Source organism: Pseudochaenichthys georgianus, chromosome 20 (genome assembly GCF_902827115.2).
Source record: "Pseudochaenichthys georgianus chromosome 20, fPseGeo1.2, whole genome shotgun sequence".
Classification (NCBI taxonomy): Eukaryota; Metazoa; Chordata; class Actinopteri; order Perciformes; family Channichthyidae; genus Pseudochaenichthys; species Pseudochaenichthys georgianus.
The window spans coordinates 12,392,947-12,415,414 of NC_047522.1; the positions used below are offsets into that span (position 1 = coordinate 12,392,947).

Below are 22,468 nucleotides of genomic sequence, written 5' to 3' on the forward strand. Positions count from 1 at the left end.
ACATATAATAAGTACCCTGTATCAAGATTGATGCAAAACAACTGAAATTTGACCTTTTTAGAAATGTTTAGAAAAATAAAGTCCAGGCGGACTCACCTCTGGGTAATTTGGGAACCATCAGTTCCATTTGAACTTTTTCACTGTAAAAATCATTTTATTACTTTGAATTATCACTATAGGTATTCATTCCATCCAAATACAACTGTTGTGAAAAAAAAACATAGCCTACTCTGTTATCCTCTTAGGCCCCACGGACCCGAAATCGCGTCATTTGCAGGAAACAACGTCTAAGGAACCTTAGTATTTAATAAACTATGAATATTTTATATCCATATAACGGGAAAAAACTCATTTAACTGATCTTTTTCATTTATTTTTTAAAAAAAACACGATGCTAACAGTGAGCCTCTGAATTAGCCCCGAGCGAAAAAATGCTAACCTATTACTGCACCGAAAATCACTCCTAGCTCCCTTATTACTTATCCTAGCTGCACATCCAACACATTGTTTATGATCGTAAAGACACAGAATCTAACGGTGCCCACCTCAACACTGAAAGATACAAACCCGCGAGGTTATCAACAAAAACGTACATCAAAACAAGTGGCGCTAGGTACTAACATGCGCTAGGCTAACAATGACTTACCTTCCTCTTTGTCTGGTCTAAACTGGTCTTCAATGGCATTAAAACGATAAAAACGATGATGTAGTTAATCCATAGGTTAATATCCAATGGGGCTGTGTCCCCTTTGAAATGGTCTGATATTCCTGCTTCCTTCCGTAAACAATAAGTAAAGTCTAATGCGTAATGTACTTACGCTGGCTGGCATTCTTTATACTTTACGCAGGACCATATCTCTGGAACCCATTGGTCGATTTGGGTGATTTACACCTTTTTCTTAACCATTACATCCAATAGAATCGATGGGCAGTTACCAAATCCACGTACACATTACCATTGCGGACGTAATAGAGAAGCAAACGAAGCATATCTGAAAGTACAAGCCTGGACGGCAAAACTTTATACCCAGTATATTGCCAAAAATATGATGATGGATTATCAGTAAACATTTCTACGTGACACAAAGACATTGGATTAACCTTGAGCGGCATTTTTATTCCATTGAATACAACTTTTGATCACAAATCAAAAAAGTTAAGACGTAATTATTGTAATATTTTTGAAACCGGATGTTGTTTACTTTCTCTTTTATGGCTGATTGCTCCAGGAATTCAGGGTCGTACAGTGATGACATTACATGTGTGGAATCTGTGGAGTCTCAGCTTTAATCGGATATCTTGTTTGTGCAGTTACGATAAGTAATAAGGGCATTTCTATCGTGAGTGCTGTGCAAAAGTCCGTTAGCATTAGTTCAAAGGCTTGGTATTACTCTTGTGTTTCTTTTAGCTAAAAATGGTTCACATTGTCAGTTAGCTGAGTTTCTTACCGTTAAAAGGGTATGGAACATTAATAGTTTCAGAAATGTTAAGAAGCCCTGAGACATAGTCTCGTAAAAAAACGGTGGGAGGGGTCCACTGGGGGGACCCTCGGGCTTAAGAGGTTAATAAACACAAGTTGGAGTGCGTCAGGACCGAGGGTCGGAGCAGCTCATTTGCTTTAGAGCAGTGGTTCCCAAAGTGTGGGGCGCGGCCCCCCTGTGGGGCGCAGAGGCATGACAGGGGAATAATTTCTGAGGAGGTGAGTTGGCGGGAATCGTAAGTAGGTCAGCCACGCCCAGCCAGGAAGACAGACACACAGACAGACACAACAAACACAAAACAAAGGGGAACAGAAGGAGGCAGACTGTATATCCTCATAGTACCCCCCTCAACGGGAGCCTCCTGGCGACCACCAGGCTTGTCAGGGTGTGCCCTGTGGAACTCCCTCACCATGACAGGGTCCATGATGCGTGACCGAGGAACCCAGCAACGTTCCTCCAGGTTGTAACCCTCCCGATCAACCAAGTACCGAAAGCCCCTGCCCCGGCGCCTGACATCCATGAGCCGACGCACGGTGTAGGCAGGATGATCATTGATGACTCGGGGGGGAGGAGGGGGAACGGTTGGAGGGCACAGGTCACTGGTGTGGACTGGCTTGATCTGGGACACATGAAATGTGGGATGAATTTTCATGGTTCTGGGGAGCTTCAGGTGGACAGCAGAGGGGTTGATGATGCGTTCAATGGGAAAGGGACCAATGAACCAAGGGGACAACTTTTTAGACTCGGTAAGGAGGGGGACATCCTTTGAGGACAACCAAACTGACTGTCCAGGGGCATAAGGGGGAGCGACATGTCTATGGCGGTTGGCAGACTTCTGGTTTCTGGTGGAAGTCCGAAGAAGAGCTGAGCGAGTGTCCCTCCAAACCTTACGGCAATGGAGATCATGGTGTTGGACGGATGGAACTGCCAACTCACTCTCCTCTTCAGGAAACAGGGGTGGCTGGTACCCTAAGGAGGCTTCGAATGGAGAGACACCAGTAGCTGAAGAAGTGAGAGCATTGTGGGAATACTCAATCCAGGGTAGATGGGAACTCCAGGTTGACTGATTTTAGTTGGCAACGTAACGGAGAGCAGATTCCAGATCATGATTAGCCCTTTCAGTTTGGCCGTTTGACTGGGGATGATAACCAGAAGTTAGACTGACTAATGCACCGAGAGAATGACAAAAAGTCTTCCAAACCTGGAGACGATGTCTGCCGGGATTCCATGCAGGCGGAAAACATGCTGGGTGAGAAGTTGGGAGGTCTTCAGGGCTGAGGGGAGCTTGGGCAGAGCTACAAAATGGGCACATTTGGAGAAACGGTCAACAACAGTTAGACTTGTTGTGTTACCTTGTGAGGGAGGAAGGCCGGTGACAAAGTCCAGTGCTATATGTGACCAGGGTAAACTAGGGATTGGAAGGGGCTGAAGCAATCCTGCAGGTCTCGGATGAGAGGCTTTGTTCCTAGCATATGTTGTACAGGCTGAAACATACTCCTTAGTGTCCTTGTCCATTGCTGGCCACCAGAAATGTCTCTGGAGAAGGGAGAGTGTGCGGTTGGCACCTGGGTGATTAGCGAAACGGGACCCACTGCATAACTTGGGAACGGACTGAGTTGGGGACAAACTGACGATTCGGCGGACCGCTACCTGGGTCAGGTTGCTCCAAAAGCGCCTCCTGGATCGAGTTACTGATTTCCCAGGTGAGGGCACCCATCACACAACTCTAGGGGAGAATAGAGTCAACGGAGGTTACAGGTCCCACAGACGAAAATGATCTGGACAGGGCATCGGGCTTGGCATTCTTTGAACCAGGACGATATGTTAGGGAGAAATTGAAACAACCAAAAAAGAGGGCCCATCTGGCTTGTCGGGACTTCAGTCGTTTGGCTGACTGGATGTACTCGAGATTTTTGTGGTCAGTCCAAACAAGAAATGGCTGCTCGCTGCCCTCGAGCCAGTGTTGCCACTCCTCCAATGCTATCTTCACCGCCAGAAGCTCTCTGTTTCCCACATCATAATTTCTCTCTGCTGGGGAAAGACGGCTAGAGAAAAAAGCACAAGGATGAAGCTTATTGTCTGGCCCTGCAGTCTGGGACAAAACAGCGCCAACCCCAATGTTCAACCTGCAAACAACAAACTGCTTGCTTGAGTCCGGCTGGATGATAATGGGGGCAGAAGTGAACAGGGACTTGAGCAGAAGAAAGGCATTGTTTGCATCTGTGGTCCAGGAAAACTTGACTTTGACAGAAGTGAGACTGGAGAGTGGAGCTGCAACCTTGCTATAGTTCTTGATGAACCGGCGATAGAAGTTGGCAAAACCCAGGAACCTCTGCAGCTCATTCCGAGTTGTGGGGACTGGTCACTCAGTGATAGCTAGAATCTTTCCTGGATCTGCCTCCAACTTGCCTTGCCTGATGATGTAACCAAGAAAACTGACCCGTTCCTGATGAAACTCGCATTTCTCAGCTTTGACGAACAGCTTGTTCTCAAGCAGCCTCTGTAGAACCTGACTGACATGGTTCTTGTGTTCCTCCAGGCTCTTGGAAAAGATCAAAATGTCGTCAATGTACACAAAAACGAACCGGTTGAGGAAATCTCGCAGGACATCATTTACAAGGGCCTGGAAAACAGCTGGGGCATTAGAGAGTCCAAAGGGCATGACGAGATATTCAAAGTGACCAAGGGGGGTGTTAAAGGCTGTCTTCCACTCATCTCCTTGGCGAATTCGAACCAGGTGGTATGCATTTCTGAGGTCAAGTTTAGAGAAGATGGTGGCACCTTGGAGAGGCTCAAAAGCTGAGTTTATCAGGGGAAGTGGGTACTTGTTTTTAACTGACGTTATTTAACCCACGAAAGCCACGCCCAGCCAGGAAGACAGACACACAGACAGACATACAACAACAAACACAAAACAAAGGGGAACAAAAGGGGGCAGACTGTATATCCTCACACATAGACACATTAGATTAACCTATGGATTAACTTCAGCAGCATTTTTATTGTCTTAATGCCATTGAAGACCACTTTTGACCAGACAACGACAAAGGTGAGCCATTTTGCCGTTTTTAGCTACCTAGCGCCACATGTTTTGATGTCTGTTCTTGTTAATATCTTCGTGAGTTCTTATCATGGAGTGATGATGTATGTACCGATCAATTCTGTGTCATCTCACGATGCGAATCGATGGGTTGGACATGCAGCTACGATAAGTAATAAGGGTGTTATGAGTGAGTTTCTGTGTAGTAATGCGTTAGCATTTTTCCGCTCGTGGCTAATTCATAGGCTCAATGCTAGCTTTATGATTTTTTTGGAAAAAAAAGAGAAAAAGATCAGTTAGCTGAGTTTCTTCCCGTTACATGGATATAAAACATTCATAGTTTATTATATTAAGATGCCCTCAGACGCTGTTTCCTGCAGATGACGCAGTGTAGAACAGGTTAAAGATCTCCTATCATGCTATTTTTAGGCATATATTATGGGTATCAGATATATACAAATATATAAAAAACATATCTATGATGTGTGTTGCTCAAAATACAAAACAGATCATGCATTTTAGATATCCCTCTTTTTTAGCCTTATTAGAGAAGTGCTGATTCTCTGCTGGCCCCGCCGCCTTTTGAGCACGCAGGCACACTGTGAGTTCTGTGACGAGCAGGCTGTCTGCTCTGCTCAGATACAGCTAAATGCTGCCGTGATTAAACGCCATATCATGTTCCAAACCACTTCAAGGATTATTTCTGAAACAGTATGGAGCTCAACTGCTTCTTTTTTTGGATTGAGACAGGGGAAATAATCTAAACCTCACGCGTGGCGTTTCACTGTCACTGTATAGCGTGTATGTAATTACATCGCAAATACTGACTTGAGCCCCACCACTGTATGGGTTAGCCCTACCATAGATTACCCGAGATCGAGTGTTAGCGGAGTCACCAAAGTGTGTAGACTGCAGGAAAACATAACAGTACACATAAATTGCGGGTTATCATCAGATGGCGAGGCTTGAAGGGGATAGTTAGTGATGTAATAATCAGTGACGATTAGCCAGATGTATGGATTAAACCAAGATAATAATAAAGTAAATGTAGATATATATGTGCAAGTTTAAAAGTTTGTGAGGAAGCACAAATTCCCTCACTAACATTTGTATAAGCTAGACCAGGGACACTCAAATACAAATCGTAAAGGTCCAAAACATTTTTTTCAATAAGACAAAGGTCCGTTTATTACGGTCATTTAAACCTTTAAAGAATTGCAACAAGATTCTTAACACGAGGTTGCACAAACACAAATAATCTGTATGCAGCAGTTTTCATTGTTATTGTGTCTGCTTGATCCCTCAGAGTCGCAGTGTAAGAGCTGCACAGTTATGAATAAAGGCAGCTGCACCCTCTTTCATTCAGCATTCCCATTATTGCTTTATAAATGTCTTGCCCCCTTGTGTGTCCACTGAGGTTCGTCAGGCCCAACACATCTTCAACAAACTCCCCCTTTGCCTCATCATAAAAACTCACAAACAACAGCAACTGAGCATTGTCAGTGGTGTCAGTGAACTCATCCACAGCTAGGGAAATGCACGGTGCATTTTTTATTCCATCACAAAGCTGATGAATCAAATCACCAGCCAGTATTTATGTTCTTCTGGTTGCTGTGGAATCTGAGAGGGGGATTTGCTTGATTTTACCTGTTATTTCCTCTTTTTGTTTGCCTTCAAACATGGTCTCCATCACTTCAGTCATGCATTATGTTATACTTCAGTTATTATCCAGTGGAATGCCCTTACCTACTGGCCTAGTTAAATCAAAGTGGTTACTTTTTTTGGCTGGGCAGTGTAGTTTTACACACCGTCTTATTTGACTTTCTCAGGACATAAAACTGTTTTTTGGGGGCAGACCCCCACAAAGAAAAAAAAATATTTACACACGTAAGGTCATTATCTTAACAGTTGTGTATGCTCATCCATGAGCAGAGCATCAAGTTGACATGTCTATTACAGCTGAATGCGGCGGTTACCATTTTGTTCAGCAAAACGCCTCACAAACTTATTAAGATCAACAGCTTTAGTGCGTTTTGATTCAATGCTGAGTACAACCAAACTTGACAGTCTCTTCTCTGTCATTGTAGACCGCAAATACCTCATTCCTTCAGTACTTGGGTCAGAATCGTCTATGGTCAGAATGCTTCTCGTTTTGCACCGTCCCGTTCAAATGAAATCGCCGTCAATCATATTTCCACACTCGCGCCAGGGCCGGGGGAGGGGTTACAAGACGTGCGTCTTGTGCTGCATTCAATTGCACTCGGACATTAGAGACTTTCTCTCATAAATGTCCGATGAGACACAACTTTTCTTTCAAAACAAAGCTGCCAACTGGGGTGGCAAGGCCTATTTGTAGGGCGGCAGTTGCCACCCCGGTAGGTGAAACTATAGGCTACTAGCTACAGTACAGATGCAACTAGATGAGCTGTTAACTCTCGCTCTGACTTTTTTTTTTTAAACTCTCGCTCTGACCCAGGATGAAAGAGACGACACACACATTTTTCCCACCGACATTCCGCGAAGACCCACCCTACTGTGCCTCTGATTCGCAGACTGTTGGTGGGGGGAAAAAACGCTGACGGGATGCTGAATGTGATTGGACCAATGCGTGCCGTTGACAGACACACACAGACAGTGGAACAGTCGGACATACAGAGCACTGTTTGCAGTGGACATAGCGGAGAATTTTGACTCGTTGTTTTGTGGCGATGTCTTGCAGATAACACAGATAATACAGATAATACATATGAAAAGTATAATTTGCTCAGAGTCCAGAGACAGTTGTGGTTCGGTCCGGACCCGGACCGGAGTCCGGACTTTGAGGATGCCTGAGCTAGACCCTCCAGAAAAACGCGGGCTAAAATCCTTGATTATGCGGGCTAAAATTCTTGATTAGGCGATTACACATGCAGGGTTTTTATGTGATTTTATGCGATGAAATTGCGGGAAGTTGCGAAATATGCGGAAAGTTGCGAAAAATAATAGATTTTTTTTTTTAATATTGGGCTGTCTTATTTATTCTCTCTCACACACAACCTGCCACTAACGTTAAACCCCTTTCCTATTCAATTAACCACATTCAATGTTTATTTATTGTAAAAGCAATTGGGCTATGTTAATCACACACACACACACACACACACACACACACACACACACACACACACACACACACACACACACACACACACACACACACACACACACACACACACACACACACACACCATGTATACATCACTTCAGGGAACATTACATTGACTTACATGCATTTCCTGGAGACTTATCCTAACCTTAACCATAACCAACACATGCCTAACCCTTACCCTTACCCTAACCCTAATCCTAAACCTAACCAAGTCTTCACCCTAAAATTAATGATTCCCCTCATAGGGACCTCCAATGACTGTGTAAACAGATTTAGGTCCCCACAAGTATAGTAATGCTAGGCCACACACACACACACACACACACACACACACACACACACACACACACACACACACACACACACACACGCACACACACACACACACACACACACACACACACACACACACACACACACACACACCTCCGCCTCATCCTGTTTTCATTTACTCGTTCGTTATCTGACCAGGTTCAATCTTGTAGGCTACTCACTTCGTTTCTTGTAGCCCTCGAAAGGGTTTTGGAGGTTGATGCCTCGGTGAACGTGAGTTGTTTGGCTTTCTTGTTTGCAGCAGCATAAAGCATTTTCAAATGTTTGAATGAATCAAAGTGGTTCGTCACCGTCGATTTTCTCTAAGACTTATGCTCCAACACACAGTTGCACGGGGTGCAGAATAGTTTCCCTCCACTTTCTGCTTTGCCCGGTCTTTAGCAGAAATGTTCGTCGGTAAATTAGATGGATCAGATTTTTTCATCTTGGTGTTTTCTCTCTCGTGTGAGTTCCACACGTTCACTCTACGGTGTTGTTTACCTTCTGTGATGCGCGAGCTGATGACGTCGCGTCATCATCATCACTACTTCACGTCAAGACGAGTTAACTTTTTTTTCCTCAACTTTGTGTGGAAAAATGCGGGGGTTATGCGGCCTTTTGATAAATATGCAGCCTTTTAAAAATCTGCACAATTTTGCTGATTATGCGGTAAATTCTGCGATCGCAGAATCGCGTTTTTCTGGAGGGTCTAGCCCTTTGTTTGTAAAGGTAGGCATTTTTCTTCAATTTATAAAGGCAAATACATTTAATATGCATTTCAATTAATTTTTAATTTTTGTTTGAATTCAAATTAAAAAAACACACAATCATGATATTAATCACCATTTCCTGTGTTCAGTCCTGGGGGCCATATTTTGTCAGTGCTCAAAAGAGGAGCATGCCTCCCAAGTACTCCTTATATGTGTTTTATGTTATATGGAGTTTTGGGTGTCATTGGCCGGATAATGTTTGATGTGATGTTACATTACATGTCACTTGTTAGATGCTTTTATCCAAAGCGACTTACTTATTCAGTACTGTGGGGAATCCCCACAGGAGCAATTTGGGGTGAAGTGCCTTGCCTGGACTTGTTCACATCCTGAACTTGCTCTCCCCTGATCCGAAGATCAGCGCACTATACCACTGGCCAATTAACTTAAAAACTGTCAGTTTTGTGCATATATTGTTTGTCTTTGAAGGCACCACATTTGTTTTAATGAATTGACTTAGACCTTGAGGATTTAGTTAGATTTAGAAAACAATGTTTATTTATCTGTTATCCAGTTATGTCTTGTTCCAGGGTCATGACCTGATTACTTTTTATGTTTACATCGAAATCTCTTAAAGGCATTTTCTGTGGTATCTATCTGACACTCAGAGCCAACTGTCAGCCCCAGTCGGGTCAGCTCACATTAGGAGTTTATATGCTAATGTCATATGGCCTCTTCTCAACCCAATAGAGTTGTATCCAACACATTAAGTATGCAGGGTTGACTACAAAAGAAAAGCTAATCCTAATCATATTGAGGTTCTGCAAGTATGTCATTCTTAAAATAGATATTCGCCAACCAAAAAAAACACCTAACAAGTTACCTTTGAACTGGAGGCTAATACGGAGCAAAAATAAGAGTAATTATTGAATACATTTTCACAAATTAGACAGTTAGAAGTCTCCAATTGTTTGCTAACATGTTTGCCATGCTAACTCTATAATATGTAACAGTGTGTTTCCACTGTCCCCTAATGCCCAACAACCCTGTTATTGCAAGTTTAACCCAATGTGAAACAATCTACTGGTTGAGTACTCTGTTAGAAATTGGTATTCTGTCTAACACCTTCTTTAAGTTTGTGATCACTTTGGTGTTTCCTCAACTCGAGTCATGTTGCAGTAAATAAATCAAATAAAAAAATTAAAAAAATGTCAATCTGTTTTTAGTTTCTGTGTATGGTAATCACTTATTATTCCTGAAATCTTGGCTATGGCTCTGTAAATAGGTACAAACATAATGTCACAGACACAGCAGGATACGGATGATCAGAAACATGCTTATTTTATAGATGTATACTACATCAATAACTTAATAGGACATTATATGTCAACTCTTAAATATGATCAAAACATTGCTATAATAAATACGCTTTTTCTGTTGAGTATGTGATACAATATATTGAGAAATGCTTCTGAAGCTTACACTTCAAAATATCTTACAAGACGTTTGTACTTTCCACCTTGTAATATCAAATGCAAACTTATTTAACAACTCTCAAATCATGTTTTACAAATAAGAAAGTTATTTTTTATTTGTTTTAATAAATAAAGTTATTTTTTTTTTTATCTGTTCGAAATAAAGATTGAAATTAAATGAAAATGAATGAACGTGATGGCACTTCTTGCAGTGATATATTATAATTAAAGGGAATGTCCATTCTTCTGAAAAGGGACTGGAAGAGTCAACAAAAATAAATGAAGATTTATTGTTAATTGAAAAAGTTCAGTTTAGTTAAGAATAGGCCTGGTTTCAAATATGAATAGCTATTTACAGACTGTAAATGTTTGGGCTTAAACAAATACTACATGTTCACAATTGGGTAGACAAACCAAATAAAAAAACTAAAATGAAGTTCAGTGTAAATGGAACAGTAGCGTATGAACATGACACCCTTGCTGTTTACAGCCTGCCTGTTATACTTGTTGGGAAATAGCCTAAGATAAAATAAAAAACAGAGGTAGTTATAGCTTACTGCCCTAAGGAACACTCATATTAATACAAGTTGTTGGGGACCAACCAATATCTCTTACTGTCCCCATTAAAAACAGTCTACAACTTGGCAAGCTTCATCCATGCTCTGACTGCTTGCATTCAGCTACACTAAATGTATCTAACGTGTTACTAGAGATGGAATAAGTGCTCAGATATTGTACTTTAGTAAAAGTTGAAGTACAAGAGTGTAGTAAAATGTTACTCTAGTAAAAGTACAAAAGTATGAGCATCAAAACATATTCTAAGTGCTCATTATGCAGATTTGCATGTTTTGATTCAAATGATTTATACATCCATGTATTTATCAAAGCTGGTAAAGGTGCCACTGTTTTAATTCCTTTGTACAGTGCAGGGTAGCTTGTGAATTTTACTCCAGCTGCAACTAAAGTCTTATTTAAGTGTTGATTATATTTCACATGATTAATTTAACTAATCAAAGTCAAATTCAAAGATATTAAATAAAAGGTAGTGGTAGTGGTAAAGTACAAGATTTACCTCTGAATTGTAGTGGGGTAAAGTACTATTACCTCAAAATGCTACTGAAGTAAAGTATTTATATAAATGTAATCTTAGTTACACAACTGCGTGTTATCATCCCAACAGTTCCAGCTAGTTGACAGTCTTTTAGTCAGTCTGACATCCCTCAGTCTGATAAATACCCAGATTTGTGTATCGATGTAGAGAAGAGGGAACCTCTCAGCAAGATAATCAGCATTCAAAAGTTGTCATAGATGGAAAAGGAGGTGTGTGTGTGTGTGTGTGTGTGTGTGTGTGTGTGTGTGTGTGTGTGTGTGTGTGTGTGTGTGTGTGTGTGTGTGTGTGTGTGTGTGTGTGTGTGTGTGTGTGTGTGTGTGTGTGTGTGTGTGTGTGTGTGTGTGTGTGTGTGTGTGTGTGTGTGTGTGTGTACATGAGAACAAAGTTGTTGTCAGGAGCAGTTAAAAACTGACTAGTCTATCTGACAGGGGAACATCCTTTAACAAACCATCCTAACTGAGTGACATCATGCCATCTCATAACTCCTCACATGAGCTGCACTGCTACAGTTTTTGGTTTGAGTCACCTTTATTCCCAATAAGCTTCTTATTAATGTGTTCTTACAGCAAATTAAATTGTTGTGATTTACTGCTGGATTACCCATACATCATACTTTCTTTTAAGCAATGAAAAGCATGTGCTGGTTCAAAAGAGGTTTTTAACTCAAGCTTATTTCACATGCCTTTAACCTGTTAAGCCCCAAAGCCCCACTCGGTGGGGGCTTTTTTTTGTTTTTCTCGACACTGTGTCTCAGGGCATCTTAATATTTAAGAACCTATTCATGTGTTATACCAGATTAACGGGAATAATCTCAGCTAACTAACGATACAAACCATTTTTACCAAAACAAAACACAAGTCTCATAAGAACCATCTAAATGACCCATGAGCGAAAAATGCTAACGCACTTTTGGCACAGAACTCAAGATAAAAGATACCCTTATTACTTATCGTAGCTGCACATACAAGATATCCGATTAAAGCTGAGGTTCCACAGATTATTTATGTATATATATCATCACTGAGTGATCCGAACTCGCGACAGGGGAAGCAAACACAGACATCACAACACGTACCTTTACGTAGCTTTTACGGGAGATCGTCTCACCGTAGCTGTCAATCTGATCAAAAGACTTGTTCAATGGCATTAAAACGAGAAAAACGCGGCTGAATCGGTTAATCCATAGGTTGATAATGTTTCTGTGGAATAATTTTATTTTATTTATAATCCATAATTCCATTTTTATGTAAAAATCGGAGAGTAAAAGTTAGCGGCTAATGGTAGCCACCAGAGTTATCGCAGCTTCCGGTTTTGGCTATGCGTCAGTCTCACACACACACATTACCAAATAAGGAGTATGTGGGAGTTCCCCTAGATTCCATTGGCTCTGATGGTTAGAAAGAGATGTCAATCAGCAAAATCGAGCAAGGGGGGCCAGAGGTCAAATCCACCCAAATGACCCCAGAAGTGTTTTTGTTGTGCTAAATCTCTATAACAAGGTCACATTTCACTTATTTTGCATCAATCTTGATACAGGGTACTTATTTTATGTTATAGTTTGGATTCCTAAAGCTTTTAGTCTACCATCCCATCATTCAAGGGTGGTTTTCACTATAAGTAATGTTTTTTGGACGGACACAATAATTTACATTTTGTTACTGTGTTCAATCTGAATTTGATTTAAAATAAAAACATCTATATTGATTCTGACACTTCTAAATTCAACTCACAGGTGTAACCTTGCTTTGAGAAATAAGATCATTAATGTAACCCTTTTAGAAGGGAAGATATGGTAATTTGTTCTGGGAATGTCATTTTCGAGCCTGAGACCTGAAAAACAGGCTCGGGGCTTTTAAGATCTAAAATATGCTTCATTCAGGAATTGTTTGGGATGCCTCTTGGAATACACAACTGCCTTGGTAAGATATTTTTTAATTTTAAATTATTCTTATGCTTACATATAAATTGCCTTTCAGTCTGTGATTGATTTTGAGCAGCTTTGATCTCTGTGTTGAAAAAATAAATCTGCAGAAAACACATACTTGTCATGAAAATTAAGGCCTTTTCCCTTTTTTGTACAAATTCATATGTGAAATTCATGTAATTAATTCAGAAGTGGAGATAACAATTTCTGATAAGAGAGGAGCCTGCATTACAGAACAAAATAACTGTTCTTTTAAAAAAAGCATTATAAATAGAACTTTTATTCAGTTTGTAAGAGCACTCCAATATCTAGTAGGACTTGAATTATTAAATCTGCCCCATTCACAGCCGAGATGTGGATCATGTAAAGCCGCGGCTCAAAAACGATTTTCTAAATGTACTTCATTATCATCTAATTCTGAAACCATGGGCATTAATATGCTACGGCCCCCACTCTTCTGAGTGGGTTCTCCTCAGGGATTTGCTACTATTCAGCCACAAGAACATCATCATCATCATCATCATCATCATCATCATCATCATCATCATCATCATCATCATCATCATGTTTGCAAACCCAGCACTATTCAAAGATGTGGAATGGGGTTGAGGTCAGGGCTATAACTGACTTTGTGCATGGGGTATAGGCTTGCTTAAACAAAAAAGGGCTTTTCCATACTGTTGCAACAAAGTGAAGAGGTAAGTGTAGAGGTAAGTGGGCACTAATGGCTGAGTCCGGTTTTCCCCTTTCCTGTCCATCCTCAGCTATCCTATCTAATAAAGGCAAACATAGCTTAAAAGCACATTGTATGGCTAGCGGTTATCCAACTTAGTAATTATAGAATTACATAATTGACTCAACAGAATACAGGGATTCAATCCACATTTCTGCCTTATACACAATAACTTAAAAAAGAAGAAAATAAATGTCTTTGCTCAAACAAACCACTTTCCTTGTGGAATGATTTATGGAGCTGAAATATCCTGAAGCTCATCTCAGGATAACTATTACATATACACTATATTTTAAAACTGCATCTACTGTAATGTGGCAAGAGTTCTATTTTATATCTCCAATGCCTGCAAAATACCAAATATCCTAAACAGAAGCTCAGCTGGAGACCCTGAATTGTGTCAAGACTTGAGGCGGAATACTTTTTCTGCTTCAGCATCTAGAGAGGATGCATGGAGAGGACAGTTTAGGGCAGGGCCCAGGCTGCAGACACAACCTGTCCCTTGTCCACTTTCTGCCTGACTCCTGCTGACCCGTTGTGTGGAAATGGAACATTAAACAGCTATGGATCATTGGAGTCTGAACACTCCAGGACAGGAAGAGGTCAAAGCCAGAAGGTGACGAGGCATTTCATGTCTTGCTGTTTTGACACCTGCCACTGTGCTAATGTCTTCTCCGACAATATTGTTGCTTCAACACAACATTTGATTTATTTTATAATAGCACACCCAGCCTTGCCACCACGCCCCATCCTTTAATTAACGGCAATTGTCAGCTACAGAACATCTTAAACAAGGGCACAGTGATTACTGTCTTTGAAACAGAATTATAGTGCACACACATTGGCAGTTGTATTAACTGATTTGGCTCTGGCAGTGCATAAAACAATATCAAGGAGCTTTATGAGCCTGAATAAACAGATGGTCTATTGATTAAACTTTCATGTAAATGTGCAAACAGAAAACTTGAAGGTAACTCTGAAATGAAACTCAGATACCTTGAAATAACCAAGGGAATTACCAGAAATCTAGTCTAAAATGTGTGTGTGTTGTGCCCAAGGAAAATATCAACTAAGTTAAAAAGACATATGCCTGTTTATGAAAAAGCAATGTTGGGCAAGCTTATTTCAATGAGGTTTTACTGACCTTCGCTAAATGTCTGTTTCAGCCAGAAAGAGTGCCAATGTGGAAGATAACTGTACATTAGAGTGCGTGACACAGCAAGTATTAAATGATGGAGAAGACCACTCACAAGGACAGAGATACTGACATACACACACATTTGGTGGTGAGATTGATTGCAAAACCTGATGGGCATGTCTATGCATAATAATAGCTGTGTAAACATAGGGATGTATGGTGTTTAGTGTCGTGACCCCCCCCTTTTTGTCCAGCGCCGTGTACCTGGTGTCAACAGAATGACGGAGGTGACGATCAGTGAGCAGATGATCAGAATAACAAGAAGGGCGATCGCTATTCCTTTCCAGTTCCTCTGCGGAGGGTTACTGCCCACCAGCTCCTGCAGGCACAGAGAGGAAAAGAAAATACATTTTTATTATGGGAGCGAATGAGAGTACGACTTATGAAGAGAGATTTGGTTCAAAATTAAAGAACATTTTAACAAAAGGAGAACAACAATGGGACGTGAGAAGGAAGAGAGAAAAATATCTTAAGGTACTGCAGAAAAGGAAAATAATCGGAAGTAGTATAAATGGCAACATAATGAAAGTGAACAATGGGGGTGTCAGTCAAGGACGAACGTGAGCCAGTCACAGAATCAATGTTCTCAAGGAGGGATGCCAACTCCAGCAGCAGCACCACCAAGAGGAGGAGGGGGGAGAATTGTTAATGAGCCGAGCATCAGCGACCATCATCCCCGAACGAATGTGAAAGAAAAAATGACACCCACAACACATTGGTGAATTGTGAGATCACTGTGAGATATAAAATTAAAAAAATGGGAGAAAGCAGCTTTAAGCTTGTGTTCATGCACAAATCAAATCAAGTGCATGCCAAACAGAGGCGGATTTAGGATTGTAGGAGATCCGGGGCTTAGCCCAGGAGTTGTTGGGGGGGGGGGTTAGGGTTAGGGTTAAGGTTAGGGGGGGGGGGGGGGGTGCAGGGGTAAAGTGCTATTTTTTTTACAAGTGGGGGGTGGACCAAAAATATATTTTTTTAAATATTGAAGTTAATAGCATCAATCTGGTGCACTTTGAGAGCAACATTAACCCTACCTTAATAATACCTTAAAGGGGACATATCATGCTATATTTGAACAATATATTGTAGGGCCATACCTATATAAAGTATATAAATAGTTTTTCTTTCAAAATACCAAACCATTTTAGCCATGCCTCATTTCACTCTATTTGCTCTTTCCAGCGCTGTTTTTGCAGGGGGCTGATTCTGTGAGCTGCACCTGACCACGCCCCCCTGCAGGAGAGGGGAGCGTGCTTTGAGATCAGCTGCTGGGCTGCAGCGGGGAGAAGAGGGGGAGAAAAAGAGATCTCCGTCCTCCATGTTTTATTCTTATATTATTATTATATAGAGTCGTTATTCATTTGTTTTAAAGCTCAATAAATAACAAAGAAGACCTTTGACCGGCACTTTTCTAACGGACCTCGTTCCTTGGAAGAGCCGGAGAGGAGGTGTTTGTCATCTACTGGTGGACTACCGGAGAGAATTACAGCGAGGGAGGGATTGCATTGAATTACAGCAGCGGGAACAAACGCTTCCCTCGGGGAGGGAGAAAAAGAGCCAGAGCAGAGTATAAAGGGCAACCATGCGCGGGAAGTCTTCTTCGCTACTTTTGTGGCAGACTACAGCGCCACTTACAGGCCTGGCATATGTACTACAGCGTCTCCAGCGCAATGGCCGGCCGTGGCCCAACCCCACATTCCCCTGATAGGTGGAGAATTGACCAATAAGCGGAGCACCACTTCTGTGACGTAGAAAATAATTCAAGATCAGTCTGTATCAGATCCGTTGCAGCCCTGTTTTTAGAGATTTGGGTATGGAGGAAAAGAGAGAGGGTTGTGTTTTCTGACACTTGGTGAGTTCCCTGGAACACCGGGGACTAGGGGTGTAACGGTTCACAGAAGTCACGGTGCGGTTCGTACCTCGGTTTGGGGTCACGGTTCGGTACGGTTCGGTACAACAAGAAAAAGCAAATAAAAGTCCCAAGTGCATAATTCCAGGTTTGTTGTTATTTACTTTTGAACAGTAGTGCAAGTTTCAGTTTAAAAATAAGGAACTCTGACATTTTGAATAATTAACTGTATTAAACAGTTAAAAACAAACCACAAGCAGCACCACACGCACTCAGATGGCCATAGTATCTATAATGGCTGATGTCAAACAAAAAAGTGTCATTGTTACGACCCGCCTCCCTACTCAATAGTAGTGGCTCGTGAGGCAGTCCGCAACATAAAACAAAAGTACACAACACATAGGCACTAAACGGTGATCATACATTTATTGCCACAATCTTAAAAAAACATACACTGGAGGACAGGTAAACAAACAAAAAGACGGAGGGGACTTGGGCCAACCACACCACGGGCCGTAGGATCTAGAGCCTTCCTCCGCTACCCAAAATCATACATAACCTAACGGGAGAAATAAAGCGCTAACACGTCCTCCAGAAAACACAACAAAAAGGCAAAATAGCTCTGCCACAGCAGAGATATCCGGAGTAGTGATCCCCCTCCTTCTCCTTCAGTCCCCTCTTTTATGCTCGGCTGATTGTCAGCTGGGAGCACCTGCGCCGAGCTCGGCTGAGTGACAACTGGGAACACCTGGGGAAGGCGGAGCCAGCTGTACCTGCACAGCAGAGAGAACAACAAAAAGGGGGGGGAGTACGTAACACCCCCACCATGAGTTAGTGATTTTTTTCTTTTTTTTAAAAAACAAAACAATCACAACAATCAACCTTAGTTGACAGACGTGCTCACCACCACTGATTCCACACACCCGACAGGTTAACAACACACAATACTACCATACCATAGCCAGTGCCTCCTTTTCGATGGTGGAATACACCCGCTGGTGTCGATCAAATCTCCCGGAGCGGTACGACACAGAGCGCTCCACCTCACGATCAGCTCCAGTACATCTGCCCGCTGCGCGTCAGGCAAGTGTGCTAAATGTGCCTCAATGTTACCCAGAATCTCTGAGTTTCGCAGCCTCCCCTGTAACACCGCCTTCGATTGGACCACAACGTCTTCATCCCCCCCCAAATGACCGGGACTTCAGCGGTGACAGACGTGTCACTTTCAGCACTGGACAGCGCCACCATACAGGCAGCGACAGGTTTAGAGAGATCAGCACCAGACAGCTCCCCGGGTAGAACAATAGATTTAGCAGTAACAGCATCTGAGCCACTGCTCAAGTCAGTGGCATTCGCCCTCTCATTGTATGGCTTCAACATATTAACGTGACAAAGCCTGCTCCTACGACCCCGGTCAGGGGTAGCGATGAGATAGTCACGGTCACCGACTTTCTTGGTAACAACATAAGGGCCACTGAACCGGGCTTGCAAACTGGAACCAGAGATCGGCAGCAAGGCTAGCACTTTATCCCCTGGAGCGAATACCCTGTCCTTAGCCCGCTTGTCATACCAACTCTTCATTTCCCTTTGTGCATCAACCAGATTATCCTGTGCCAGCTCGCATGCACGGCGCATCCTGAAACGAAACCCACTCACATAATCCAGCAAATTAAGTGGCTCAGCCACACCCAGCCACTTTTCCTTCAACAGCTTCAGGGGACCACGTACATTATGAGCAAAAACCAGCTCAGACGGACTAAATCCTAGCGACTCTTGCACCACCTCTCTCACTGCGAACAACATTAAATGCACTCCCTCATCCCAATCCCTCTCAGATTCCAAACAGTACGCACGCAACATCGATTTAAGCGTCTGATGAAAACGCTCAAGTGCCCCCTGCGACTCCGGGTGATATGCACTCGAGTGGACATGACTAATAGCGAGCTGTTTGAGAGTCTGAGCAAAGACTGGAGACATGAAATTAGATCCTTGGTCAGTTTGAATTACCTTTGGCAAACCAAACACGGAAAAAAATTTCACCAGGGCTTTGACCACACTCGGAGCAGTGATGTTACGCAATGGTATGGCTTCAGGAAACCGTGTTGCTGCACACATGATGGTAAGCAGACATTTATTCCCAGATTTACTGCGTGGAAAAGGGCCTACACAGTCCACGATCACCCGCTCAAAAGGTTCACCTACAACCGGGATGGGATACAGCGGTGCAGGAGGAATCGTTTGATTGGGCTTCCCTACAACCTGGCACACATGGCAGGTTTTACAGTATTGCACTACATCCCTCTTCAGACCAGGCCAGAAGAAATGGCGCAGCACTCGGTCATACGTTTTATTGACACCCAGGTGGCCAGCAAGCTGATGATCGTGAGCCAAACCTAAGATGTCACGGCGGTATTTAGCCGGGACCACCACTTGTATTTTCACACTCCAATCATCATCTGGTGACGCAAACAGCGGTGTCCATTTACGCATGAGCACCCCGTCTTCGACAAAGTACCCCGAGAGCCAATGACACCTTCTGATACCGTATCCTCCAACAGCAATGATAATTCCGCATCCGCCTTTTGATCTCTCACCAGCTGCTGACGTGCCACAGGCACAGTACCGAGACTTATCGTATCAGTCTTCACACCGTCACGCTGCAGGGGAGGGTCATTAAATGGCACATCTAGTTCTATAGCCATAAAGCTATCAGCCAGATCCACATCATTGCTAACCTCAACCTCACATTTGGACTTGGCGCGGGTAACGGCACAGGCGACATGTACATCAGGGAACTCTCGTACCACTTTATCTGAATAATTCCCCACAGGAACTGCAGTCACCTCCGGCTTAACTAGCACTCTGCCCCCGGCTAAATCATTCCCCAAGATCAAATCTACTCCCTCAATAGGAAAACATGACTGAACCCCGACAATCACCGGCCCTGTAACCAGATCTGACTCGAGGTGAATATAATGCAACGGTGATACATACTGCATCCCAAACCCCCTCACAAGAACACCCGAATTAACAGCCGACTCCTCCGAGAGGGGCAACACACGATAAAAGATTGTGATGCCGCTGTATCCCTCAAAATTGTCACTGGAATCCTGTTGTCCTTCCCAAGCGAAGACACTACTCCCTGCATAAGAAACGGAGCAAACACTTCCAGTTCTGACTTGAGTGGTCCCGGTCGAGAAGTATTGACAAAGGCTACTGTGTTTACATGCTTATTTTCATCCCGCAAAACATAGCAATTCGCAACAATATGACCTCTTTTCTTGCAGTAATGACACACTGGCCTCTCCGTAGATCCCCCATTCACCTCTCCCGGTTTTTCCTCAGCAACTCTTGGCCTGCTGGACTGCCATGGCACTTTAGTGAAGACTGGGGTTTCTCTGATATTATTGTCCACAAACCCGGCCTGTGCCCTAGTCCTCTCACCGTAGACAGTCTTGTGAGTAAGCGCATATTCGTCAGCCAAAACCGCAGCATCAAACAGTTTCACCGGTTTTTGCTCATTGAGGTATGTGGCTACTGTGTAAGGCAAACAGTTTTTAAATTCTTCCATGAGCACTAATATTTTTAGGTCCTCTAGAGACTTTGTCCCCGTCGATGAGCACCATCGCTCAAACAGAACCTCTTTCTCACGGGCGAATTCCACATACGCTTGACAATCTTGTCTTTTCAAACCACGAAACTTTTGACGGTATGCCTCAGGCACCAGCTCATAAGCACGCAGAATTGCAGCTTTCACCTGTTCATAATCCCGGCTAACCTCCTCAGATAACGCAGTATACACCTCCTGTGCTTTACCCGCGAGAACGCACTGCAGCATAACAGTCCACATGTTCCCAGGCCATTTAAACGTTGTTGCTACACGCTCAAACAGGACAAAATAGCTATCAACGTCTTTTTCATTAAACACTGGGATAAACCGAGTATACTTGCCTACGTCAAAATCATGAGGTTGTGCAGACCCCAACTGCTGAGTCTGGTGAGACGTCAGCTCCAGCTCCCTCAAACGTAACTCCGCCTCATATTTCCTCAATTCGAGATTACAGGCGATCTCCTTCTCTCTCAGTCTGTTGTCACTCTCCTTCTCTCTAACCATCAGCTTGCGCAGCTCTAGCTGAAGTTGAAGGTCGCTCACTTTCTGCGAGACCTCTGTCCCGTCGTCCATGGGAACCTCTACTTCCTCCTCTGACAATACCTCCTGTTCTATAAGCGCAGCCAACAGCTGTCCCTTAATGATCTGTTTCTTGTTCTGTTTATTGACTACAACGTCAAATCTGCCTGCGATCAGACCAAGCTGCTGTTTGCTACATGCATCCAACTTCCCCCGAGTCGGATCACCCACAAACCCCTCCAAGTCGAAATCCATCACTGCCACTCTACGCTATACAGCCAAACAAACAACAAAATGCTGTCAAGGGCCTTTTAGAAAGTAATGCTACTCACCACACCGGCACCTGCCCGAGACAGCCTTTGGACGAGCCCCCATATGTTACGACCCGCCTCCCTACTCAATAGTAGTGGCTCGTGAGGCAGTCCGCAACATAAAACAAAAGTACACAACACATAGGCACTAAACGGTGATCATACATTTATTGCCACAATCTTAAAAAAACATACACTGGAGGACAGGTAAACAAACAAAAAGACGGAGGGGACTTGGGCCAACCACACCACGGGCCGTAGGATCCAGAGCCTTCCTCCGCTACCCAAAATCATACATAACCTAACGGGAGAAATACAGCCGCGAAAACCTAACGCTAACACGTCCTCCAGAAAACACAACAAAAAGGCAAAATAGCTCTGCCACAGCAGAGATATCCGGAGTAGTGATCCCCCTCCTTCTCCTTCAGTCCCCTCTTTTATGCTCGGCTGATTGTCAGCTGGGAGCACCTGCGCCGAGCTCGGCTGAGTGACAACTGGGAACACCTGGGGAAGGCGGAGCCAGCTGTACCTGCACAGCAGAGAGAACAACACAAAGGGGGGGAGTACGTAACAGTCATCAAGCTGTAAAACTAAAAAGAATGTCTTGAAAATATGACATCATAAATAATAAGAAAGTGTTTCCAGAGCGCAAAGTCGTTGAAAAAAAATATGCCAAAAGCTTCCGTTATTTATTTTGGTCTCTCGGCTCTCATGTCTATTGGTTTATTCAAAACAGCGGGCATCAGCTGTTGAACTGCTGTTGTCTTTTGCCGGGCTCCGGTGATTGGCAAATCTGGGTGATGCCTTCTGATGTGATTTAGCATGTTTGGCGTGTTCCCATTAGCATACCGCACCGCTATCGAACAACGCCGACACACCGTCCTCTTCCGATCCACTGCGCATTGCTTATCGTTTTATAGATCTATTCTCATCCACCATCTTTGTTTGTGACGTAAAGAGTGAAAGAGTCACGTTTCTGAATCGGGCACTCTGAGTGGATGCAGTCACAGCCAATCGGATTCAGAGTGTTGCCTGTCAGTTCCGTTG

At 43.1% G+C, this 22,468-nt stretch overlaps 1 protein-coding gene across 3 annotated transcripts in view; it reads right to left on the reverse strand.

The window, feature by feature from the left end:
• dpp6a (dipeptidyl-peptidase 6a) overlaps window positions 1–22,468 on the reverse strand; it is a 488,251-nt gene that overhangs the window by 117,039 nt on the left and 348,744 nt on the right. For all 3 annotated transcript variants that reach the window (XM_034108575.1, XM_071206894.1, XM_034108574.1), the window contains one exon: window positions 15,337–15,451. In XM_034108575.1, the coding sequence (XP_033964466.1) occupies window positions 15,337–15,451 (115 nt within the window). The remainder of the gene's footprint in view (window positions 1–15,336; window positions 15,452–22,468) is intronic.